At 36.3% G+C, this 27271-nt stretch overlaps 1 protein-coding gene across 3 annotated transcripts in view; it reads left to right on the plus strand.

Moving 5' to 3' along the window:
- Window positions 1–27271, plus strand: part of ATP9B (ATPase phospholipid transporting 9B (putative)) — a 166371-nt gene that overhangs the window by 108127 nt on the left and 30973 nt on the right. For all 3 annotated transcript variants that reach the window (XM_063403788.1, XM_063403796.1, XM_063403804.1), the window contains exons 12-13: window positions 7066–7226; window positions 19253–19395. In XM_063403788.1, coding sequence (XP_063259858.1) covers window positions 7066–7226; window positions 19253–19395 — 304 coding nt within the window. The remainder of the gene's footprint in view (window positions 1–7065; window positions 7227–19252; window positions 19396–27271) is intronic.

Below are 27271 nucleotides of genomic sequence, written 5' to 3' on the forward strand. Positions count from 1 at the left end.
ATTTATTTAATTTTATTCTTAATGGAAAAATTGCCATGTGTTTTGATAACCTTAGCTCTGACCTCTCTTACCCCAGCCCTGTGTGACATTAAACTCATTACAAAATGTAATAATCTCTGCTAATAGCTTAATCTAGATAGTCTATGAGGAGATGAGTTACTAACACCTTGTTTTGAATGTGGAGTAAGGAAATGTTGGATTTGTTTAGGTATACATTTTCCAGTATTCAATTTCAGAGATGTCTGCAAAAGCTGTAAGGTTCTCATACCATTTACGAAATATTATTAAACATAGTGTGCCATATATAAAACCCACAAATTCAGTCTCCCTAGTATGAAAATACTACATTTGTTCAGTTTTCTATTTGAAAAAGTTACTTAGATCAGTCAGCTGCATGGTCTGAAGTGTAGATACAGTACTGTTCCCAAAATTTATGTAAATGAAAGAGCTGTCTGTTGCTGTCAATTTGTTAGGTCCGTTTTGTAATTGATTTTTCTTGAAGAAAGTAGTATCTGTTGCTGAGCTTTTTAAAAATTTATTTTCTAACATATATCTCAAAATTTTGTATTTATTTAATTTATTTATCTATATGCAAATTTTACATGATAAAAGTTTTGGAACCAGTTCTCCCTGTGCTAAATTTGCAGTCCTTTCGGTACAGCTAATTGTCTTCATCTGTGAGAGAGTAAATCATGTTTTTTTAACCTATTCAGATATGAAAAAATGCCATCTCCATTGAGTGTTTTAATAATACTGTGTAATGTGTAAAGCTGCTTATTCTGACTCTTGAAAGATCTGATTACATGACAGCATTCGTAGAAAAGTCTTGAGTTGAAGCTGATGACAACTGAGCTTAAAGAAGATGTAACAAGCTCATGTAAAAGGTACATATGAAATATAAATCTGAAGATAGTGTTCCAGTGTAAAATCAAGTACCTTTAAATCCTGCTCTTTCCCCACCCCTGAGAATTCCATGTCTTAGCAATATTGATCTGGTATAAGAAGGATTGCAAGTGCTTAGAAACTCTAAATGTCTTCTGTGCTGTACCTAGATTTTTTTTAATTGAAAAAAATTCCGATGAATTAGAGTTTCACTGTGTGAATGCTTTTGGTTGTTGAAGTTTCTAGTATGACTAGTTTTATTACCGAAGCAATTATTCTAAATTGATGGGTGGTCTTGAGAAAATGTTTTCAAATGGTAGTTTTTAATACGAGGAGAGTATATTTGTAATGCACACAGTCTCTGTAAGGATACCGGAATTTAAGGGGTTGTTAACATTTTCGATTTCTTAATGTGCTCTGTACACGTTTTAATCGTTCGCATTCGTGACAAATACGTAACTAAGTCGGAGAACATATGGTCGCACAGTATCTGACTAGTGCTGCCTTACAGTGCCAGACTGTGACTGTGTGAAGGTGTGTGAGGTGTGCCGTTTTGCTGAAGAGGAAACAGAACAGTGTGAGTGCACGACCCGAAGTGCCGAAGCCGAGTCGTGAGCCCGCCGCGCTTCTCGCCGGGCGCGCCGGGTGCCGGCCGAGCTCCGGGCGGGCGCGGGCGCCCTCTGCTGACCAAAGCGCGCCCGGCAGCGCTGCCCGCGCCGGCCTCCGCTCCCGAAGGGAGCAAAACCGGAGCAAAAGCCAAATATCCACGACTTGCCTGCTTTGCTCTGCGGAAAGGCTCGTTCTACGGGCAAGCATCAAATTGAAGAATATTTAGAGACAATAGTGTAGTTTACCAAACAAAAAATTGTTAATGAAAGCCAGAGTTATAGTCAGAAGGATATTAAGAATAGGTCGTTTTTGGTTTCTCTCATTGGGATCATTTGAAACAGAATGTTTTACTACAGAGTAAATAGTTGGTATTCAGGTAAAACAGGATACAATTGAAAAGGAAGACACCCTTAGGAAGGCTATGAAATCTGTGAGTAGCATTTTACAAAATGAGCGCCTTACTTCAAACAACTGAGCCCTACTGAAGTGCAGTTGTGGAAATAGCTCACTTACAGTTTTTATTGCAATAGACAGCTAGAGAGAGCTAAGTGTCTCTAAAATCCTGGAGAGGACTCTCAAGCTTCAATTTGACTATCCAGACTCAGATGGTGTTGAGTCTGGAAAAGGCAGCAATATAAAATGGATGAGTAAATGAGGCAAAGAGAGCAAGAACGGTGTGTGTCTTCTTTTTTTGTTTTGGTTTTGTTTGGTTTTTTTTCTTTTACCATTATAGATATATCTATTTACAAAATGGAATTCTGCTTCCAAAGTGATTAGTTAATTTCAAAACACATAAATATTCATTTATGAATAGTGTGTCAAAGTAAAACCAGGCAGGTCAGAAGGGTAATTTCAAAACATAATACAAGTATTCTGCTTTTAGGAGAAGTTAAACCTCTGGTTATGAATATGCATGAAAACACTACAGATACATATTTGAGCTTCTCTTTCGTTGGACAGTGACCTATATTTCTTCTTGAGTTTTAAAATTTCTGCTGTTTTCAATGCCTGTGCATTAGAGATGGACTGATTTATGTGAGAATACAGAGAAGTAATTGTAATTTGTTTCTTTGGGGATACAATTAACACCAAATATCTAAAATTATTTGTGGAAATCAGTGTAGAAATGACATAATTCAGTTCCATAAAACCATAGTATTAACATTATACCAAATATTTCAGTTTGCTCAAAGACTGCATGAGGGATGAATTTTTTGTGCCAAAGGTAAGACAGAAAATGTTACTGGAATCAAATGAACTATTTTCTGGTAATTATTTCTGTGTAAGTCAAATGGAGTGGACTAAATAAGTACAGTTTATTTCAGTTTTATGAACTCAAGTAGACAAGTCCTCCCCCTGCATTATTGCTCAATTCTAAAATTAATAAAACCTGTAAAAGGTTTTTAGTGCTTCAGAAAATGTTTTCAAGGTTTTCTTGTTGTTCTTGCAGCTAAACCAGTGATGAGACCAGTTTGAAAACTGACATAAGAAAAAGTGGGGACAGATGGCTTTTTTTACTAAATGGTCGCTTTATATATTTTTGTGTTTTCTGTGCTTTTCTCACCTTTGAATCTACTGATTAAAAGAATGAGAAAGATATTGATTAACCAGTATACTATATTGTATGCAAGATTTGGTAGGTTTGACATTAATCAAGTCAGGTTTGTACAGAAAGATATTTGCAGACCATTGCTAGAGTACGGGGAATTAAGGCAAGATGCTTGCTACACCTGAATTTCCTTATTTTGATTCATAATTATGTTAATTTAACATTGTTACCTGGATTGCTGAGCAGTCAAGACTTTGAATCATAGGAATTAGGAGACTTAAAAAAGAAGAATCATTTACAGATTCCAAAGTTGCTCTTTGTGGTTTTAGTGTCAAAGATTAAGGTAGATAGATAAGGATCTGTTGCCTTATTAGCCTTTAAACCCAGATTAGTAATCTGTTATTTCTAGGGACTATAGGGAGGGTTTAACAGACTATTGAAGAAAGTCATGGCAGTTTGTATAAATGCAGCTGACTGTATAGTATAATCAATATTTTTTTTTTAGAAATGATGGAATGCTACTAGTCATTTTTGTTAGGCAAACCTTGGTTTTGTTATCCTGCAGCTGAAAGATTTGAATTTTAGTGCTATTTGAATTTTAGTATTTTTAAATATTTACTGTTACATACCTTTTACATCCAAGTGTAAGCTAGAATTAATGGAAACATATATAATATACTAGTATTGAAGGCTTAATAAATTAATTTCACAGCATGTATAAAGAATAGGAAAGAAAATTTTTATGTTTATGGTGCAAATTAAAACCCAAGTCCCTCTCAAACATGCATACCATGAAATTTCATTGTAGTCAACGTAGCGTTTGGCAGTGCAGAATCAGACTGATTTCTGAAATATAATTACCTTTGTGGAGGAATTTGGTTGCAGGGGGAATCTGTCCTAAGACTGTGCCTCAATACTTCAACAGTATTAAAGTAGGGCACTTAAAGGGTATTCATGAGCAATTATTTCTAATGCACTTTAAGCTGTAATTGAATAAAAAATGGCTTCACTAGACTATTTTGAGAAATCTTTGACATTTTATAACATTTAATTATCAAATTTTGCATTTCAGTATTCTAGCATTTTAAAAGTTCTCATTTTCAAAGTAATATACATTTTATATGCCAAAAGAATTGTTTTATTGCTACACTAGTAGCTTCAGTAGATAACCTTTTCTAAAAGTTAAGCATCTAGGGCAGGAACAGCAATATTGTTGTTCAGATTGTATTTCAGTAACCGGAAGAGTTCCCGTTGTTTTCAACTTTTTAATTACATAAAGATTTTTTCCTCATAAGATAATGAATTATACTTTGTGGCCAAAAATGTGAAGTGTAGAGTTTGAATCATTCCCTCATTCAAAAATGAAGTATTTTAAAAACTTGTCAGCTTTTTTACCATGCAAGTAGACAATTGATGGCATAAGCCATTACTTTATTGAGAACCATTAGCTATATAAACTGTGCATAAATTAAAGAGGAGCTAAATGGATTTGCAGTTCTTGCCATTAGTAGCATTTTAAATTATACAGGCAATTATTGTGTTCATTTTCATTATCCTTTGCAAAATTATTGTGGTTTTCTTAGACATCATGTACAAATTTTCCCTTGGAGATTAAAATTTCCAGTAGTGTGCTTAATTTTGTTGTTTCAAATAGAACAAATATTATGACAAGTAGAAGAAAATTTGTTTTACTAATATGGGCAATAGCAATAAAGGTGGAAAATTACTCCAATTCTTAATTCATCTATTTCTAATATTTTCATAAGTATTCTAGTTACTGTTTTTCGAAGAAAAGAAATAGCTTTTGTAAGATGGCATATTTTACAAATGCTTTGATAAAATCATAGTACAGTTAAAATAAAGTTTATCCATTTTTCCAATATTCAGATGAATTTTAGAGGATGTTAGTTGTAGAACTGCAGAAATGTAGAATTTCTACATAAAATTTGTCTGGATAGTTCAACAGTGTTTCATTAGTTGACTGCAGAAATTGTTTAAGTGTGAAGGCACAGAATTAAACTAATTAAGTCTTTTAATACATTGGAGTAACTAGTTTTGAGAAATGGAGAATGCATTTCTATTAAAACTTACTTTTTGTGTGCCTTCTTAATTCTACAATGGCCTTCACTTACTATAGTCAATAAAAATATTAAAATTTTTCATGGCAAATAGCATGATGTGTGTTTAAAAGAGTGGCATTATTAGTAGCAAATCAAGTGTTCTTGAGCGAAAGATTTATTGTGTGAAAAAATTTTCAGCATCAACTTTTTTATTGTCGTAATACCTTTCCAAACTTAAATTCACAACTGTCTTCATCAATTGCAAAGGTATTAATACTTTGAGTTGGCTATGTATCAGTGTGCAGTGGACAAAATTTAATGTTTCTGTCCTAAAAGTAGCATTCTTTCCACAGAAGCTCTTTATTCATTTCTGTTCTGGGGTGGGGATTTTTTTGGGGGTTAGAGAGGAGAGAGATAGGCTTTCACTACCATGATTCAGGGAAAAAAAAAAGTGTGAGGTGGTAGTTATGCATATTGCAAGACAGTGATTCTTTATTTTATTACAAAAAAAGACCAACTCTAGAAGGCCAGATTAAATCATTCCTTTCACTTTTTAATGGGATTTGGATGAATAGAGTAAAATATGCACTTTGCATTCATTGATAGCATCTTTAGGTTGAGGTAATTGAGTCTTTTTTCCCTGACTGAATGAATAATGACTTCATCTGATCCTCAGTGAGGCCTGAAACTTAGGCTGCCTTTGTCAATGCAAAAAGATCTGGGCTTTGAAACATGCTCTACTTCCCTGGCTTCATTTTTCTTCATTTTAATCCAAAAACCTATTTTTCTCAATAATTCAAGCATAAACTATGTAGTAGTTGAAGCAGCGGAAATTGCAAGATATTTGTCCTCGTTGTGCTGCTTTTTAAATGCAGCTGATAAATCAGCCGCTGTGGTCTTCAGCTGTCTGGTTCTCTAGGGAAGGGACAGCCCATGTGTAAGCAAGATTGCTGGAATTTTTAAGAACTATATTTAAAGTGCTTCTTTCGCAGACTGTTATCTAAGGAAGTGTTATGTTTCACTGGTCTTACTGGCAAGACTTGGAGATAAAGAGGTATCTGTGATGTGGCCTAGGAAACTCTTCCTGACATAATTTTCCCATATATTTTACTGGCTACTAAAGCATACCAAAAAGTGGAGTAAAAATACCCTAGCTTACATCACACATTATTGAACTAATGAGAGTCTTAGTTACATAGCTTAAATATATTTTTTCATAAGAAACAGTGGATGACAGATAGCTTCTCCTAATGTTTTACTTAAAATGTTTCTAAATCAAACACCTCTTTTATTCATGTGAAGTTGAAGTTCCGTTTCACTATATTGGTTTGAAAATGAATATTTCACTTGACTGTTGTTTTTATTATTATATTGGATAAGTGAAAGCTTTATACAATTAAAAATCATTTCTGTGGCATTGGTTCAGATTTACAGAGTGGAATGGGAGCATAGTGACAGGTCGCAGTGCACTTGTCACATGAATGAGAAGTCACAGGCTCCTCCCATCTGCCTGTTGGTTCTTGGATCTTGGATCTTCTAGCAGTCACTGAGCTTCCCTACAAATATAATACACAGTGCCAGTATTTTTGCTGCATGCATGACAGAAGAAAATCATCCCTGCTCGTTTATTCATCTGTAGTTGTCTTTCCTCCTTGCCCTTCTGTGTTCCTGTCCTAGAAAAAGGAATGGAGAAGGAATGTGTCAGACTTGAAGGCATTCAAAAGGCTTGGCTGGGACAGTTCACATTGGTTCTGGGAATTGTTATGGCCACAAAACCAGGGGACATCTTTTGTGTGCAAGCATAGGAGTAACAATCAATGCAACTATCAAAGTTCAGTAAATTGTTGTGCATGAATTTTTAATAGGTAGGAATAATCAAAGCAAATAATTGCTAGTTGTTTGCATTGCAGAAGCATAAATTTAAGAAAAACTTCTGTCTAACTTGATTTCTTTTTCTTTCTCCAGGTTGGCTTGCTGGACCTGGAGCTGAATCAACTGACCAAAGCCCTGTTTTTGGCTTTAGTTGCACTATCAGTTGTGATGGTAACTTTGCAAGGATTTGTAGGCCCGTGGTATCGCAACCTTTTCCGGTTCCTCCTCCTGTTTTCCTATATCATCCCAATCAGGTATGTATAAGAATGAAAGCAAAATAGAGTTGTCTAATTTCACTGTATGTGGCTTTCTTGAAATTTATACTTGCTTCTCATTGCAAAGGAAATTGATCTTATCAGGAAGCTGAAGGAGAAGGTGCCAACAAATCTGCTGATTCTTGAAGGATCACTGTACAGAAAACAATACTGTTGGTTTTTTGGTTTTTTTTGTTTTTTTTTTTTTTGTATAATGTTCGTCTTGCTGGAGCAATCAGGATATCTAATCCTTTGCTAGCATAAATGTATTAATAAGGATACAATGTTGGTATATGAGAAAGTGGTTTCAGGAAGCATGCAGTTGAATGAACTGCTAAACAGATTATGGAATTTTATTTTTAATACCTTAAATACTAAAAATGTTCAATTTCTCTGGTTAAAATACAGGTGTTTTATCCCAACAATGATTAATTTAAATTGGGTAGCTGAATAATGTAAGTGCTCTTTTACAATGAGAGGAGTTTTAGCGTGTAACCAAGTAGAGACTTGCCCTGAATTAATTAATTCATTAAGCATGAGTACTGTATATTCAAATTGCAGATAAACTGGAACACGAAATAATATCCATGTGTGTAATCAAGTCTTCTGTAGACACAGAAGTGAGAACACTGACTCTGAAATTAATTCTTTTCTTTGCATGGGTATTGCCTTTGCAAAATCGAAATACGGTTTCCTGTTAAAAGTGCCCAGTGTTTAGATTAAGGTAATTGTTAGTTTTAGATCCTTTTAAAGAACTGTTCAGTTTGAGATGCATCATTCAGTAAGTCAGATCAGTGATCAGCCAGAGTTAGCAGCATCTAAACTGTAACTAGATTTAAGACCTGTCCCCTCAGGCACGCACACAATATATAAGTTCACGTAATAAAGAAAAGAGAAATAACAGGAGGATTTCATTAGGCCTCTTAATCTAAGCTTGCATTACTTACACTTTACTGTGATCACATTTTTTAAGTTCATGTCTGTGTGAAGGAGGCTGTATTATATTTGACCAATGGGATACTCAGGAAGCCTCTGCCTTAACATTTTATAACTTAAAGGACTTTATTTTTATCGTACTTTTGTGTTGCAAGAGAAACTGATTCAGTGGGTAGTTGAAGAATAAGGTTCTGACAAATCTTCTGGAATCACAATTTTGGGATATCTTGCTAAACGCTGTCATTGTCATAACTCCTTTACTGCTTGTATGCTGCTATTCAGTCATGTTGCCATCCCCCCCTACTCACACAGTTACTGAATATTAAGCAATTTATCCATGTGAAGAGGCAAAAAGGCCTCCATTCAAATGGTTAGGTCTACATTTTACTGAGAGATGCACTTTAAAACTTCCAGAGGAGGGGACAAAAGAGCTAAAGGATCACTTCTAACTAAAGGTTAACTTTTAACCATTTTAATACCTTTGTTACTGGATGCAAGAGGATTAATGCCATATAGGTTTTGTAAGTAAATTTTACTCTATATTGAAAGTTCAGCATATGCCATTGAAAAAGCATGTTCACTGAGCAGCTCATTTTCAATGTAAGAGTTGTTTAGTGGACTTGCGTAGTAGCTTTTCTCCAAAATTAATTTCTAGCATGCATCTCATCCAATTTACAATTGTTTGTGGGAGATAATATAAAACCTGAAAGTATTAGAGAAAATAAAAGTAAAAGTATTAATATTGGTTTAGCTCATCAGATAGAAATTTATCAGAGAATGCTTTCCTCCCTAGAGTTTTATCTGTTTCTCTACCAAATTTTCTTCAACCTGGATCTTCATAAATAGGGAGTTGCTTCCTATACTGTCAGCAAAATGAACAACTCAATCATGCTACTGCCCAAATATGACTACACTTCCCTTCCTCCCTTCTGTATGTTAAGCCCAGAAATGACTTAATTTTGAGACTGTATTTTGAGTGTAAACTCTAAAAGATGAAAATTACAAAGCAAACGACATTGAAGCACCAGGTATTGTATCCTCCCATTATTTTTAAAATAGCTATATGGGAGAAATAATGAGCTTACAGATGTAAACAAAACGTTAGAGATTAGGATTCATTAGTAGAGGCAAAGCATATCTGGATTTAGGCAACACTTGAAATGTGTTGCTTGATAGTTTTAGAGAATTCAGGAAGTTTCTAATTATGGAGCTTTTTTGCAGTTCTGTTTGATTTTTGATTTGCAGAGCAAGAAAACTTCCAGGTAGGCAATAAAAATAGTTTTTCATGGCTAGACATGTTTGGTAAAGATCATCAGAAAGATGATGATAGAGTTAGTAGAGTTTAACTGATCTCTCTGCAGACTCTCCTATAATTAATAGGTGCTTCAGGTGCTTCAGAAAGAAGTTAATTCCTTGTGATTCAGCTGCATCCTAAATACTCATCCAGATCGATATTGTGCATAAAACAACTGTAAAAAAAACCCAACTGCACAGAAAAATAAAAACCACCCCAATAAGCAACACTTAACCACTCCTTACCTCCAAAATCATCCCCCAACATTGCACGCATTCTGTGGTGCACAAGGAATCAAGAAAATTGGAGAAAAAGTAGTAATAAACAGATATCGAAAGCTTAGTCCATCTCTACACTGTTTGTGAGCTAGTATCATTATGCACAAAATGTTTTGAACAGCCCCACATCCCCCAAAATGTTTGGCCTTTAAAAGTTTTTTCGTCATTGATGTTTTCTTTTTCCATGTGGAGAAACCGTATCCCAGGGAGCCTCCGTGGGCAATCTGCTGCCCTAAAAAGTCAAGCTATTTTAATTTCTTAAGATTTATCAGGTGAGGATATAAAGCAAATCCTTGACAGGCTGTCCAAAACAAAGTAAATCTCTCTAGGATTATCTTCACCTAGTATCTGAGTTTTTTTCATGTTCCTCAGCATTTTTAGGCTTTTTGCTAGTTGGCTCTAGCCAACTAGACTGTATCACCTAGTGCAGTTGTCACATAGCAAGCTAGCAGGAAGCATGTGTCCTCAGGTATGTCCATGCTGCTGCTCTTTGTGATACCGCTGTACAAGTTCTTCAGTCTGTGATGTTGCCTTTACTTCTTTAATACAATGCTTTTGTCGAACAACTTGTATTTTTTGGATTGTCTGTTTTCTGAATGACAAGGGTCAGAGGGGAATAAAAGTCATGCTAATGAAAAGCTGGCACCCTGGGTGGAGGAAGATTTTTAAATTTAAGTGCAAGAGAATAGAAGAGGTTTTAATCAATATAGAATGCAAGATACCAACTACTACTGAGATGAAAATTCCAATGTGTGTGTATGTTAGTGCAGGAAAGATGTTAAGGCCGTTAGAAAGCCTTGTCACAAAATGATTCTGTTATTTTCCCTGACCTTCAGCACTAACATGTCTTTATCAGCTCACTTGAACTGTCATAGCAAATGGTTCAGAAAGCCCAGGCCAACGAAAAGATTTAGTGATGGCACTGCCCCACAAACCTGGGTCCTCTCCACCACCAATGAACTTTGTTCATTCATTGTCCAGTCTTCTTCACCACCCTGAAAGATGAAGTGAGTTGCACTTTGTGTTGAGGTCTTCTGTATGTTTGGGTTTTGTTTAAAAAGAAAAAAAAAAAGTAGCCAGGAAAGTTTTTCAAGATAATTTAGGTTTAGCCAGACAATGTTTGGTGAAGTTGCTGCCTCACGTACAATGAGTCTTGTAGCTGTATGTGTTTCTGCTTAGCTGTTAAGAACTGTAGAAGATTTGCCATAAAATTATAAGATACTGACTAGGGATCTGTTGAAAGTGTTTGTCACCCAGGCTTTATATTTAGTTGCAGTTTAAAGCTGGATTGACAAGGGCTTAATCAGCCATCATTTTAAAACGATCCTTTAGTTTTAGTGTGAACAGAAGCTGAAATGTCTCTCGTCCTTTCCTTTGGACACCCCAAGGCTCCTAGTCACTGCAATGTTCTACCAAAAGAAGCTGTCCCAAATGACTGGAAGTAACTGCCTTGCACTTAGGCAATAAAGTTTTGGGGCGCTACATGGTTCCTGGCTGGGATTTTTTTTATGGGTCTTTAGGAGAAGCACCTAAATCCTTCAAGTTATGTCAGTCTGTTCTCAGGGGCAGTGAGGAAAACACTGCTAGGAGGTCTTATGTCTGAAATTCATTAATAGTCCCTCAAATCCCAGATCATACAGATACAAATTTCTGTGTTTTCTTGAGATCCAGAGAACTCACACCTATGCAGACTGTCTAACAGCAGCAAGCAGCTATGCTGCATTCAATCATGCTGTAGTTTCTGCTGTGTTGGAGCTCAAATCTGTATAATCTATAGATGTGAGTGTATCAGTATATGAAGTCTCACACTGAGAGTCAGAATATATATTAGATATATGATGCAAAGGTTTCAGTGTGGAAGAGCTAAAGAGCTGCTTATGAAGTGTCTCAAGCAAGTGATTTAATACACATTTGGTGTATTGTGCTTTAATACCATATATAATGATATGTAATGTAATCTCTATAGGACTGAAAAACATTGTGATACTTCATGATATTTTACTGATTAATTTTGTAGCAGAAGTTATAGTGTGTCTGTCTTATGCTGAGACTGTCTTACATTGTCCAGTGTGGTGCTGTACTACTGCCTGAGCTAGCTTTGTACTTCTCTTAAAATGTCTGATATTCATGTTACATAGAAAAAGCACAGAATCATAAAATTATTTAGATTAGAGGAGACTTTTAAGATCATCAAATCCAACTTCTAACCCAGCACTGCCAAGTCCACCACTAAAACATTTCCCTAAGTGCTAGTCAGATCTGTGGATCTTTTAAAATTCCTCCAGTGATCTGGACTCTACCACTTCTCTAGGCAGCTAGTTCCAATGCTTGACTCTAGCTAACTAGAGTTCTGGTGAGGAAATTTTTCTTAATATCCCATGCAGAGTTCTCCTGGTGTGACTCGAAACTGTTTCCTCTTGAGACTGCCCCACCTGGCTACACCCTACTTTCAGGCAGTTGTAGAGAGTGAAAAGGTCACCTCTGAGCCTCCTTTTCTCCAGTCTAAACACCCCCAGCTCCTTCAGCTGCTCCTCACAGGACTTGTGCTCCAGACCCTTCACCAGCTTTGTAGCTGTTCTCTGGACACGCTCCAGCACCTCAGTGTTGTTCTTGTAATGAGGGGCTCAAAACTAGACACAGGACTTGAGGTGTGGCCTCACCAGTGCTGAGTGCAGTGGGACAATCACTGCCCCACTCCTGCTGGCCACACTATTGATGATCCAGGCCAGGGTGCCATTGACCTTCTTGGCCACCTGGGCACTGCTGGCTCATGTTCAACAACTGCAATCAGCACTCCCAGGTCCTTTTCTGCTGGGCAACTTTCCAGCCACTCTGTCCTCAGCCTATGGAGCTGCCTGGGGTTGTTATGACGCAAATGCAGGACCTGGCACTTGGCCTTACTGACCCTCAGACAGTTGGCCTTGACCCACTGGTTCAGTCTGTCCAGACCCCTCTGTAGGTCCTTCCTTCCCTCCACTGGATAAACACTCCCACCCAACTTGGTGTCCTCCACAAACTTATTCAGGGGGCGCTTGATCCCCTTGTCCAGATCATTATTATAGATATTATAAATCAGGACTAGTTGCAATACTGAGCTCAATCAGTCTAAAAAATAAGTAATTTGTTTAACTGATCGGTTGTAGTAAATCCTTTCAAATCTTGCAACATTGCCTATTTGCTCCTAGGAGTTTTTTTCTGGTTTTAAACCTATTACAGCAAGTGATGCCAAATTTGTGTAGAACAAAAAACAAACAAACAAACAAACAAACAAAAAACCCCACCACACATGTTTTAAATATTATTTGTATTGGACCTCTAATGTCAATATTGTCACCTTTGTATAAGTGACCTAATGAAAGATGGCATCTGACCTGGTAAATGTGATAATAATAAACATTTTTAATAGGAAGCAATCATCCTTCTGAGCTGCACATGCTACATCTCTCACGCAGAGGTGCTTGTTTCACATGTATTTGGTTTTGGTTTTGTTTGCATTCTTCTATGTTTTAAGCTTGTAAGAAATTTGCAGATTAATTTTTTCATTAATTATTCCCTAGATTTTCTTCTGGATTTTTAAGTTCTATCTATGTTACAACATGTAATTATCTGTATCTGAGTTGCATTTGGCCCTTGAAAAGCTGCATGTGGCACAGTCACTATAGCAATACAGAATTGATACACATTTTTATTGCCACAAATAGTTAATCATAAATGTGTGGGGTTGAGTTCTCTTTTAAACTTACATTCATTCCCAGGGTTACATTCAAAATGTTGTGTGTACCTTCCTTAATTTTCTTTTATATGCTTACATAATTGACAAAATTTAGGAAAAATTAGTGCAAGAGAAGTAGTGAGACCAGACACTGTCGGAGTCCAGGACATCCCTCTGGCCACCCTGGAGAGTTTGGAGACCGGACAGGGGGGTCTGGGATCTGTACAGGGGGGTCAGCCAGCCTCACACAGAGCCCAGGAGGACACTGCCTCTGATCCCTGGCCATGGGAGTGAATGCCCACATTGTATGAAGAATCACAAGCCGAAAGAATTCAAAATAAGCAGTAATCAGTTTATCACAGAGTGTAAATGTAGAATTTAGGATTTTTAGTATATGGACTTGAAGAGGCAAGATGGAGGAATTGGGGAATGGTCCTGTCCTCCTTGTTCTTGTTCTTTTCCCCCATTTTCTGCTGAGTTGTATTACAAGGATTGGTTTAGAGTAGAAATGACATGTTAATATGGGTAGTAGGTATTGGCAAAATCTTGTAAATAAAAAGTACATTGTGGATGGTGGTTGGGTCAAGGGTACTGTACATAAGGTCCAGGACTCTCTGATCCGCCCCAGTCCGCCGCATCTCCTGCTCTGCTGGAGATGCCTTGCAGAGCTGAGAAAGAACTGAGAGATAATGAAGAATAAACAACCTTGGAAACATGCACTGGTGGACTCAGTTTGTCTTCTCTGGCTCCGGCGTGAGACCTTTTGGGCAAGAGAAGCTCAAAAGCCTTATTACCTTGGGGAACAGCAACCCCGAAGAAAGTGTCAGGGAACAGCAGCCCTGAGAAGACACGAAGCAAACAGGAACACATTTCTGAGGTTCTTCTTGGGAGTGCCAAGCAGATAGCAAAAAAAAAAACTAAATAAAAAAATACATATAGTGGACAAAACACAATGGAATATTGTATTCCAGTTTCCTCATCAAATAAAATAAGAAAGACGGGGAAGTTAAAGAATGACCTATAGATTGATCTCTATTTGCTTAGATCTTTATATAATATTGTGCTTAAATGAAGTAACTTCTGTTTTGTTCTATTTTTATTTGTTTAGTGCCAGTTAATACTAGTTACTAGGGTCCAAAAAATCAGTTTCTGTGAAAATTTAACTTTCCAGGCATGTTGAATTTAAAATATTTTTGGTTGTTTCTTGACCAATAATTTAAAAATTATTCCATTTTTTCCTAGATTTTGGATAATGCATATATCAGCGTATTGTTTATGTCTGTTTCAAGAAAGTAGGGATATATTAAGAAGGTTAGGGGATATAGCCATAGGGGATTTGGTGCAGTTTTGGATAACAGTGGGACTCAAATATCACCTTCAGTATAATTTTCACAGAGAGGCAAGTCCTGTAGATAAAAAGACTTCATCTCAATTACTTTATTTATTTTAAGAAGTAGATTCCACTAGAGTAGAATAGTACCACTTTGGGTACTCATACTGCATGTAGAGTTTTGGCAGGGCTTTTGGTTACAAAACTCTTACATATACAGAACTGCTCACGAATTTAGAATAAAACACGCCCATCTAATTTTTAGTCAAAATCATACTTGAATTTTATTTGGCACAATATCACTTTGTTCACAAAATTGTGCTTGCTAACTTCATTAGGTCTTGATTGTTTTTCAATGAGTCATGAATGGTAGAATGTGTCTGGTTTATAAATATATTTGTCAAACTTTCTCAGTGAAGGCTCTTGCTTATTGACAAATTTGTCCTTTATACAAAAAAAATCCAAATCAGACACCTTTAGAAGGGGACCTTACATTCATTACAGTTTGTGAAAAAAATGCAATTTAGAAGTCCTGTAAATAGGAGTGTTTAATCTGAAACACTGGTGTTGTTTTTGAGGGAATAAGAGCAGAACTATTTGTTTTTAATGTGTAGTAAAAAACAGTGTGGATTCTGAAATGTTGGTTTATTTATTTGTTCCAAAGCTGTATTGCAGAGAATGCCACCCTGGCTCTTAATGTAATAAATCCCCAACTTGGATAAAAACTGCCCTAGTACTGCCTGCTCTAGGGTAACTGGTGCTGAGGTGGAAAGACAAGAAACATTGTATTACTGTGTTTGCTAAATATGCTCATTCTCTGCAACAGCCTTCAAATTCCTATATTAACATACTCTGCCTAAATATTGCATGTTAATTGGTTTGCTAAAAATTAGCATTACTAATTTGACAGTTGCTAATGCTACTTTGGATGCTGTTCTGTGTGTTTTCATGAATAACTGATGTGTTTGAAGTTTGTTTAATTTGATTAAATTGAGAAGGATTTGAAAACTGGTGATTTTAAAATGTTTTGGTTATATAATGAGGTTTCCCAAAGTCTGCAAAGAAATTGTGAGAAATGATAGTTAATATTATCAGGCACTGAAAGTAGCTTTGAGTAAGCTTAGTGTCTCCTTGTTTTATTGTGTAAAAATTCTTGGACTTTTCAGTGAAGTTGGAGCTATGAAGCTCTGTTGGAGAGGTTTCTAGTTTCAAAAGCAAACTCGCTATTAATAGGCCATCATCATTTTTAGTATTGCATCAGTTTCCATAATGTGCTAAGCAATAGCTGCAATGATTTCAAAGATAAAGATTTCCTCTAAGACAGAAAGCACCAAGTGAAGGAAGTCAGAGAAGATACAAGTTTTAGAATTAATACTAACAATCTATAGCAATAATTTTTATTTCTGTTTCATTCTTTATTCATCTTAACAATTCAAGCATGTACCCAATATCTTTCTGTGTGCCAAAAAGCTGTCTTGGACTGTCATAGTCATTGGGGAGACATTATTTCTCTATAGACCAGCAGTGCCAACATTCCATTAGGTCCATCAGCATAAAGAGGGTACATTCTCTTCTACATAGCAGTGCATGCTGGAAAGCTAGAGTAATTCTTAAAATGCCTTAATGCTTTGAAATACAGATTTCTCCTCACTGCTCAACAACAAAAGTTGGAGTTTTATTTTCTTTTCTCTTTTTTTCTTACCTTTAAATTATATTCAAGTACATTGTAGTTAAATGCATAGAGTGTTTAGAATGCCAAAATCAGGTGATACACATGCTTATAAAAGGTGCAAGTGAAGAAGCACACTATACTTCAGCTTTGAGAGACTTCTGATTTTATCTTACTGAAGCAGTTTTTCCTATCTGAACAACTTCGTAGATCTCCATTGGTAGAGCAGCCATGTGGATGTCTGTGTGTGTGTGCCATGTACCTGAGACCAAAGTGCTTAAATAGAGTGTCCATCTCAGAATTCCTGTTTTGGTAGTCCAGCCAAAAAAAAAAAATATAGCCTAAATGCCTCTGTGAAGTGGGTGAGCAGCTTTCATTATTCAGTTAATCCACTTGCTCCTGGCTAGAGCAAATGTCCATCTGTTTTTAAATAAAGTAAGTGTGCTCGTGTTTCTCTTGTCAAGTTGGACAGCATCCTTTGTGCTTGACTGGCTAACTAGCAGGTTCGCATCCCTAGGAGGAGTAAATCTTTTGCTGTACTTTTGGTTTCAGTACGAGGTGTACTGCTTTGGTTTTTATATTCACTCTGAAAGTTAACAGACAAGCATAATAGTAATGCAGTTTGAATAGTACTGGCTCTGGATTGAGTAAGATAGGGTAGAACTGTAGTTAACCAATGTGAGGCAAGTTGCTTCTAGTATTTTTCTCACTATACTGTAGCATTTTCAGCAAAAAGAATCTGTAGAGTCCACTTTCTGTTGTCTGTTCTTTTGTTACATATATTTGCATGTCTGGAGAGAGATGAAATTAGGGAAGATATTGCCAGACTAATTGGGGTATATCACCAGAGAGAGGGATGATTTTCAGATGATGATGATTTTGGTGGGAAAATAAGATGTAGTTAAAGCGTAAAATGGTAAATCTTGTATCTAAAATGTTTGTTTCTTTTTACACTGCAACATGTTCTGTCGTCTGCTGTACAAATTCAGGAGGTAGGGGATGTAGAATAAACTTTTTTTCAGTGTATGTCAAAATTTCAGATGCTCTCACAATTCTAATTAAATGCATCTCGTCTTTATGGGATAGTGCAGATTGTGGCTCACTGTTCCCTCCATGGTTACCTAAGGTAATTCACAATCTGTTGCTGTGATTCCAAGAGGACAGATGAAAACTCCTAGCAGCTGCTCTTTTTGTTATGCAGTTAAGTCAGGGTGATGTCAGGACTGTTACAAAAATGTCTGAAGTGCATTAGCAGTTACCTTGATAGGTACCTTTGAAGAGTTCTAAGTGTTATGTTACTGTAAACCTTTTGCTTAACTTGGGACTCTTGTGTTGGCAACTTAGCTACAAATAGTTCACAGAATCACAGAATATGCTAAATTGGAAGGGACTCATAAGGATCATCGAGTCAAACTTCTGGTCCTGCACAGGACTATCCTCAAGAGTCACACCATGTGCCTGAGAGCATTGTCCAAACACACCTTGAACTCTGTCAGGCTTGGTGCTGTGACAGCTTCCTTGGGGAGCCTGTGCCAGTGCCCAACCATCCCTTCAACTGAAGAGCCTTTTTCTAATATCCAAACCTCCCCTTACACAAATCAGGCCATTCCCTCAGGTCCTGTCACTGGTCACCACAAAGAAGAGATGGGTGTTTGCCCCTCCTCTTCCCCTCATGAGCAAATTGTCGACTGTGATGAGGCCTCCCGTCAGTCTCCCCTTCTTCAGGCTGAACAGACTAAGTGACCTCAGTAGTTCACATAGCTACTGTCCTACCTGTTTTTTCAGTATTCCTGTTAAAGCAGAGTCAAGAGAAATCAACACACGCCTATTTCTTAGTCATTGCTCCTCTGACATGGCAGCAGGAACATGGTGAATAGCTAAAGGAAAGTAGCATTTTAGTGGTTTAGAACAAGGTGGATAGAGTTCTGTGTTGGAGCATTTTATTATGGGAAAGAGCAATGTGATTAAATGACTGAAGACTTATTTTCACATAGGAATAGAAGGTGCATCTTAGTTCTTATATGATGTAGACGTGGAAATATTAAAAAATAAATGCACAGAGTGAACTGGAAAAACATACTTTTGATTTTGGACTTCTATGTATAATCAGTAAAACTTGCTGCAAAATTGCTATTTTCTACTACAGAGCAACCCAAAAATTACTTCATGACAACACGCTATCACAAAGATACATTTTGCTGCTTCAGCACTTTTCTCTTTTTGCAATGGGCCCTCCCTAGCTAGATTTTGGGAAGGACAAAAATATAATTGATTTGTTGGGAAAGAGAAATTGGCAAATATAGTTCTACTAACCTAAAAAAATAATGTTGTTGGGTTTTGGGTTTGTGGTTTTTTTTTAAACACCTAGTGACTTGAAAAGATATAAAATATTTGTAATTTCACATCATGAAAAGAACATAGGTGGTGTTTGGATTTTTTTAGTAGATACAAACTGTGACTTGAATAGTGATCTGTTCTTTCTATACATTACCCATCTGTATAAGAGTAGTAATTAATTATGTCAACAGTCTTCACAAATTGTTGGAATCTGTCTCATGCAGAATGCATGATACTGCGTTTGCTTGTATTGTCGTATCTTCTAAATGTCTGGGAGGAAGCCTGTGAAATGTACTCTACAAACACACAAAAAAAGCATTGTTCCAAAATTTTGGTGCACATAGTTTTACGATCTTTCTTTTTTCAGATATACTAAAAAGAGTTTCTAGCTTCTAGGGGGTTTTTTTTATGGTTATAACCATCACTTTGCCTAATATTCACACTGATTATGGTATAAATTTCCTTTGCAGTTTACGTGTCAACTTGGACATGGGTAAGGCAGCCTATGGGTGGATGATTATGAAAGATGACAATATTCCTGGAACAGTTGTTCGAACTAGCACCATACCAGAAGAGTTGGGACGATTAGTTTATTTACTAACGGATAAAACAGGTATATCAGGTTACCATTCTGAAATCTGATAACTTTTATAAAATTTCTAAATGTAATTCTATACTTGAATATGTTAATGTAAGAGTAAATTTAGACTACCAGTTTATGTTTCTCAGTAAAATTTTACACATTTCCTTGAGGACTTTTACAAGTACCAATAGGCTTGGGTAGGCCAGTACTTAGATGTTGAAGTCAGGATTTAGTAGTACTCTGATTTATTCCAGTGCCAACAGCTCTTCAATAGCAAGAGAACACTGTACAGCATGAGTAAGAGTACCATATATCTTCCTCTGAAATGACTCTGGAATAGCACTCAGGATGCTGGTTTATTCTGCACTTCATTGCTACTGCAATATTGTAGGATAGTAAGTTAAGAATGGCCTTTGAGAGAGCAAGTCATTTCCAAAACAAGTTACAAGATCAGCCTCCAAAATGGTATCTGAAGTCCCGGTCAAGTTAGTTGCTCTTTATGTTACCAAGACCAGTTCTAGAGCTACTGAATGATTTCACCACCACAACTGTTGCTGTACCTCACCTCATGTACTAGAATCCCCAACCCTTAACAGGATCAGAAGGTAAGTACTGAGAGTGTGAAAAAGTAACAGCATGTGTTACACTTTGTTTCTTTCTGAGATTGGATAAATAATTTCTGTTAGATATACATGGGGTTTTTTTAAAGAAGCTTAACTTCTGAACTGAAAAAGTTGTTTTTCGAAAAGCTTGAAGAATTCTTTTAGTGGTTTTAAGTGAAATATAGTTCAAAATTATGAAAAGCTGCTGGGGAGGGCAGGGGTTGGCCTCTGTTATACTGCTCCGAAAGTATAATACACGATTTATATCTCCTTCTGTTTGAAATAGTTCTCTGTTTCCTCCCATGCTAACACTTCCATTACTGCATATTTGAAATGAAGTGGAAATATATCACATTTTCAAAACACAGTTTCCTTTTTTTCTTCTATAGCCACATATGCTATCCTATATACATCTGAATGTTATTCTTCTATTTTGTAAAAGGAAAGTATATTGCTAATTATAGTGTGGCAGTTCTTCAGAGCAAGTGAATGATTGTTTAACAAGCCTTATTTCAGTTACCTAATGATTTGTATGCTATTTGAAACTGCTTATTGGTTTTAACTGAACCCTCATCATGATAATTTATGTAACTTTGAGTGCTGTCACATTGAAGACTTGAAATATGTAATTTACAGCATATGTTTGGGAAAAGAAGTATGTTAAAAAATAATTTATTTTCAAAACAATAAGTAGAGTTCATTTACCAAGTGAATTCAAAAGTTATTTACAAAACACCATTTTCTAAGCAAAACCAATGTAGAATTTTTAAACTTTGCTGGTAGAGATTCCAGTTATCACACCTGGATAAATGAAATGCAGTTCAAATGTTGAGGTATCCTACTTACAGTTAGACTGCACTGAGAATCTTAGGTGTTGCTAAATAAAATACTTACAGTTCTTTCACACAACTCTACAATGCAGGAATTATATTCTGTCTCTGATACCTACTACCCTGTTTGAGAATTAGAGGATTGTTTGAAAAACCAAAAACACCTGCAATTGTTCTATTTGAAGACAACCATTACACTTAAAAGAAGAGTGATTAAAACCAAAGCTTTTCTCCTTTAAAAAAAATCCACAAAAAATTTAGCGATACTGGATTTTTCACATCAGAACTGTGGTATTACATCCTGAAATCTTTACAAGAATACACTTTACTGACTTGTATATACCAGAAGAAACAATCCTGTTACGTGTATAATTGGGGTTTTTTGTTTGGTTGTGTTTTTTTCAATCTACGTCATGCCCATTGCAATCACTGTAGTTCTGTTTAAGAAGCAGCACAGGAGTACATGCTTAAAAGCTGCTAAATAGACACAAGTTAAAAGATTTTTACCAAGAAATGTGTTTTATAGCATTTGGATGATTGTTGGTGTTCAGCCTCAAAGGCTTTTCAGAGGACTGAGGTCTGCTGAGCTCTGGTGGAAGGTCTGAGTCTGTACACTAATGATGTAAAAATGGAAGTGAAGGCCACACTCTAGGGCAGTAACTTCAAAGTGTTTTGGAAAGAAGCAGAGTCAGCAGTCTCACCCTATGCATTTGTACCCAAGTGTCAGCTGGAAGCTGATGTAAGTGAAAATAAGCCAGGAGTCCTGGAGACGTCACCAGCTTCACACCACTGACTGTGCCTTGCAGAGATGGGAAACACCGCTCTGTTTTAATAATCTTAAGTGCCCTGCAAATTTTAAACTGTTCTTCATTCTGGACAAACACATCAACAATGTACTTTTTACCCAGGTATGTTGGTGGCTGCTTCCAGTTTCCTTTCCTGAATACATTTGTTCTCATTATGCACTTTATGATAAATGTGAAACATACTGCTAGGTAATGAACAAAGTCTGTACTCTTAATCCATGATTGACATGGCATGATTATACAGTTTATAAGAGCTGGTCTCAGCACTTTCTCATTTGAATTTTCATTTCTAGTCATATAAACCAGTTGATTCTGTTCTTCTGCCCATTTAAGGCCTGGCTGTCAGAGGATAAAGAAGTAAGTTTGTAGCCATCTGCCCTAGTGGGTGCTACCAAAAAGCAGCACTAAAAGGCTGATTTAGTTAAATGTAAACAGGTGAAGTTCTTCTCAATACTGAAAAGGAAAGGGAATCCAGAGAACTGTCTGCAAAAATCCTATATTGTAGCCCAAGCTTCACTGGAAATGATTGGGAATTAGTTGTTGAGTCTAAGGAGCATTGCATTACTAACATAATTGCAAGGTAGTCCTTTGTATGATTGTAAATTGGGTTCGTGCTTCATCAATAAGCTTTTTGACAAGAAGCGTCCATCACAGTGGCTCTCTCATTTGCCACAGTATAATAGAAAATGAAGTATCCCAATAATTGCATTATAGTTTCCTTATTGTGGGACAAGAAAGCAATGTGGTATAATTAGGTTTGATTGGAGTGCATGTTTCCGGTAAGATCTGAAATTAATGATGTTGCTATAGTGACACATCTGCGGCCACCAGTGCGTGAAACATAAAGTAATTCATTCGACAAGAGAAGACATCTGTTAACTGCAAGGATGCAGAGCATATTGACACTGACCAGAAATACTAGACGTTATGTGATAAATGAACAAATGATGCTGAAACAGGAGGACAGATAATTTGTACTTAATCTGCTGGGAGAACTTTAATCTTCTCACTGGTTGCATTTGACAATGCCATTGTTTAAAGAACAATGCTGCAGAGAACTCATAAATTTTAAAACTTTACTCAGGGTGCAGCCTATTAAAGCAATACATTAATTCCTTTGTTAGGGAGTTTTTATCTTCATGTAGAACAAAGCCATTACTAAAAACACCCAGTAAAACAACAGGTTTTTTAGAACTCACATTTTAATTATAGCATCCATTACCCAAAATGCCACGTTGTTTGGACTTAAATCACATATAAGTTTGATAGAAAGGCATCATCCGTTATGATGGTGGGTAGGAGTTTCTGTGAGCATGGTATCTCATGCTTTCCAGAGTACAAAAAATTACAATGATGAAAAAAAAAAGATATTTGGCAATATTAAATTAGGGTTTTTGTTTCTTTGGATGTGAGATGGAAAGCCACCTGCTATTCACACCAACTACTGGTCTGTTCAGCTAAAACAACGTGTAGTCCTCCAAGTGTAGTTATTTACTAATGCACGCACTTGTATTTGAGTTCTGCAATTAACATTTTAGTGGGTGTTTGGATGAAATTAAATACTTAACAGTTGAACAGATCATTGAACAGATGCATAGAGCAATGGGATTTTTGAATTTCTTGGAAAATTTGTGTATTAGAGGTGGGTGTATATGGACTTTTTTTGTTAAATATGCCTAATTAGAAGAGTGAATTTCAGTAATTGTTTATGAAAATTAATCTTTTTAGTTATACTTTGTGTCTTTACCTCTTCATTGTAAGCAACTAGAGAGAAAGAGTAATTAAAAAATGATGATGGAATAACATCTCCTTCCTTTACTTAGATGGATATGTATTTATGCTCTGCCTCTACGATTTTTAGTACCACTAGGTTTGCAGGGTGAGTAGAGCAGACTAGAAATGGAACGTTTTGACGGAGACATTGTACAGGAAGATTCCAGACTGAGGAATCCTTACTTTTCTCTTCTGTTGGACTCCCATCCACTGAAAATATCCGGCGAGCAGGATACTGCTCTCACACTGCTGAATACACAAGCATTGTACTGCTCTTCACACATGGTTTAGGAGCGGTACTCCCTAATTCAGTGCCCCCAAGTTACCTGTTACCTCTACTGTGAGCTTCTGCCCAGGAAAGCTTAGGCGTAGCTCAGCTCTCTTGGTCTTTGACCTCATTGTTAATGGGTTGTAGTGGAGCTTACTTGGTTTGAGGTTTTGTGTAGGTTGTGTTTATGGTGTACTCATAACTGGAGCAGCTGAATAAGCAGACATATGCTATGTATGTATGCTTACCATGAGTTTTTTTCACTTTCTTCTTATATTATATAGATTATTTTTTTCCAGGGTTCATAGAAAAAAAAATTTATCTCCAGATTGTTGTCAACAGGCTAATTATTAGACTGATCAGGCCTGATCTCCCTAAAAGTTTCCATAGAAATGTTCACATTTACACTGACTTTTTATCTGTTTAAGCAAATAGCTCAAACAAAGGATTCAAATTACATGAAAAGTTACTCCTCTTCTTAACTTCTCACAAAGTTACTAATTTTTCTGCTGTACGTATTTTCTTGTTTTTCCTTGTTTTGGACTTTTTAGGTTGCTGATATTGGTCCAAATTGCCAGCTAGTAATACAGGATCAGAATGATCTGCATCTGCCTCTCAAAAAACAACAACAAAAAAAATCTCTGCTGCTCTGTTGTGAATCACATCTGTTGCCACCCAAGGAATGATGCCTTCAGGACATTTTCCTTAGAAATTAATTTCCTCTTTGCCTGCTTTACTCTGTGTTTAATGATACAATTGTAGGAAAGAAGGGAAAAAAAAAAAAGCTCTTGGCTTCATTAAAGAGCACACTAAATTTTTCTCCAGCAATACTACCCCAACTTTTTTGTCAGGCTATTTTCCTTGTGTGGTACCTGCATTCCAGAACTAAGTTGAAGAATGTATAGTAGTAGTAGTAGATGATGTGTTGACTAATGTGCTTTCTGGAAGCTTTTCTAAAATAAGCTTTTTAAAAATCTAATGACTCTTTGTATTAGTAACGTCCTGAAAGTGTGGAATGGATAACTAGGTCTCTAAAAAATAGTATTAAAAATAGAAAGTTCCTTCATTGTTCTATAGTACTTACCACCTTGACCAGACTAAAAGAGCTCCATTTCGTGTTGTTTTTCTTGTTCAAAAAGTGGGCTATATTAGAAAATCTGCCTCTAGGTATTTGAAGGGTTTGCATCTGGGGTCATAAAATAAAAGATGTGTTGTTCTGTCCTGGAGTATTAGTCTTCAACTAAAACACTAAAATTTAAGACAGAACTGCTGGTAGTTGTAACATGACTGGTTGGTACCATGTAATACATGGAACAAGTTGTTGGGAATGTTTCTGTCCCATTTTGGCCTTTCATTCATTAGAAGAATTTAGAAGTAAATTCTTAATTTGCACATGTGATGAAACTTTATTTCCATGTGGATGGCTGAAAAAGGTGTATTTTGTTAAAGCAGGTTTTTTTCAGAATTTTTTGGGAGTATTTTCATAAACTTCAGCTACCCTGTTTGTCTAACAACACACCAGGTTTATTATGGTTGTTCTTGAAAGTCTTAACACTAGTCTTGAGAAGCATGAGCAAACTGGAATTGTTGTTTTTCTTTATTTTTGTTTAAGTTATTTGTCATAGATATTTCCTATTAACATAGGTGATAAAAAGGATTGTATAAGAGATATATAAGATGCAAGTATTGAATCAGGATTTCTAGATGTTTGTTTCTGTGTCTTTGTTGATTCTTTTTCCTCACCTGTTTTTCCTAAACCTTCTTCCCTGGCTTCTGTTGATGGCAAGGTAGGAAAATCCATTTCTGTGCAGAAGCTTTTCTTCTCTGCTTGCTGAGAAAGAGGGGGTGGAACACACAAATTTTCTAGCCATCTACCTTTCCCTCACCAAGCATGATATGGAGTTGGACTGGTTTAGTGGTGTCAGAAGAAATAATCTTTGCGTATAATAATCATAGGGCTAATTTTGTTTCCTGCTCAGTTTTCACAAGCAGCAATTACAGAAATAGTAGGAAGCAGGTTTGACAGTTGCTTGCTGTCTCACCTTTTGACTAGCATTTAATTTCAAAACTCCTAGAGAGAGCTTTTTAATTCAAAGCCTTGGCAAAGCCAAGGGCAGTGAGAAGGTATTAGCATGCCTGGAAAGTTAGGAAGGTGATAAAGATTGGCTTGGAAATTTCTGAATTTTTGCACAGCGTGGGGGTTTTGGTTTTGCTTTCTTTTAGAAATGGAGATTTTGGCTTCTCTTACTTATTGGTGGAAATTTTCATGTTTCTCATGTGCAAACTCGAGATTGAATTTTTCTAGTCTCAAATTAAAATAAAAAATGTAATGAAATTTAATAAAAGGTCTCAATAAAAGTGCAGCTTCTAAGAGTAGAAAAAGTGGGTTTATGTGATTACTGTAAAACAAAATAATTTTGTTTTCCCATGTGTTAAAGTAATCAAAAATTTGCTATTTGCTGATTATAGAGATCTTGAACTTTGCCTTCCTGGGCAGTTTTCCAGCCTTGGGAACATTCAGCTTCTCATGTAAATTTTTAATAATGTTATGCATGTTTTGTAGAGAATTGATGCATTTCACATAAACCTTATTTTAATTATTTTTAAAAATTCAAATGATATGACTGTAGAAAGAAAAGTCCTCAACAACATGTAAGGAAAAGCAATGGAAAGTGTAGTTTTTTAATCGTAAAGGGGGAATTTGGAATGAACATCTTGGTAAAACAAGACAGGTTTTGATAATGCAGTGTGGTGGTACAACAATGAAGATGAAGTGTCACTGTACAGATATCACCAAGAAATGGCAGTGGTAGACATCTCAAATGCAACTGGGAAAAACAAGACTTTTACAGCCCTAATGAATCTTGGAATATCTCTGATAGTTCTGGCCCTGATAAGTGCATAAAGTGGATGCTGACTGGCCAGACAGTCTTGTTTTGCAGATAATTGTAGCATATGTCATGCTTTTAGTCTTTTTTTCTCCTGTTGCTTAGCATGTATTTTGGCATATTGGGATAAATTGTGAAATAAAAATAGTTAAGGTAAATAAAATTAATATGCAATATTTTATTCTGCAGCATTTGTTTACAGATAATTTTCTTATACTCCATTTTAAAAACATTTTAGAAGCTTCAGGAACGTCTACTCTGGTACTATGTTAGGTTTATTTTTTTATGATCAGACTTATACATTTTAATGACCCAAAACTGTGTGGTTAAATATAGGAATAGCTTTATACTATTTTTATACCTGCCTGAGTAGCCATAGGGAAACATTTTAGGAAGGGCCATAATCAAAATAATCTTCTGTGAGCTGACCATGGAAAACTAGTCTGTAGTAACCCCCTTCTGCCTCACATACCCCATCAGGCAAGGCTGAATCCCCCCCTTCTCAATTAGAGGTTTTCCAAACCAGAAGACGTGACTGGTTGGCAGAGGTGGATGCAGTGTCAGTCTGGCTGACACCCTTCAGTTTCTTACAAATGTGAAGTGAGCACAGAAAACACTGATTTTGTTCCTTCTGCCTTATTCAGCTTGGAGGCTGAATCTGTCAAATTGGAAGTGATGTTAAGTCTTAATGACTTAATCTAGATCACAGTGAGTGTGCCCAGTTGCCAGAATGTCTGCC

The sequence above is a fragment of the Prinia subflava genome, chromosome 1, assembly GCF_021018805.1.
Source record: "Prinia subflava isolate CZ2003 ecotype Zambia chromosome 1, Cam_Psub_1.2, whole genome shotgun sequence".
Lineage (NCBI taxonomy): Eukaryota > Metazoa > Chordata > Aves > Passeriformes > Cisticolidae > Prinia > Prinia subflava.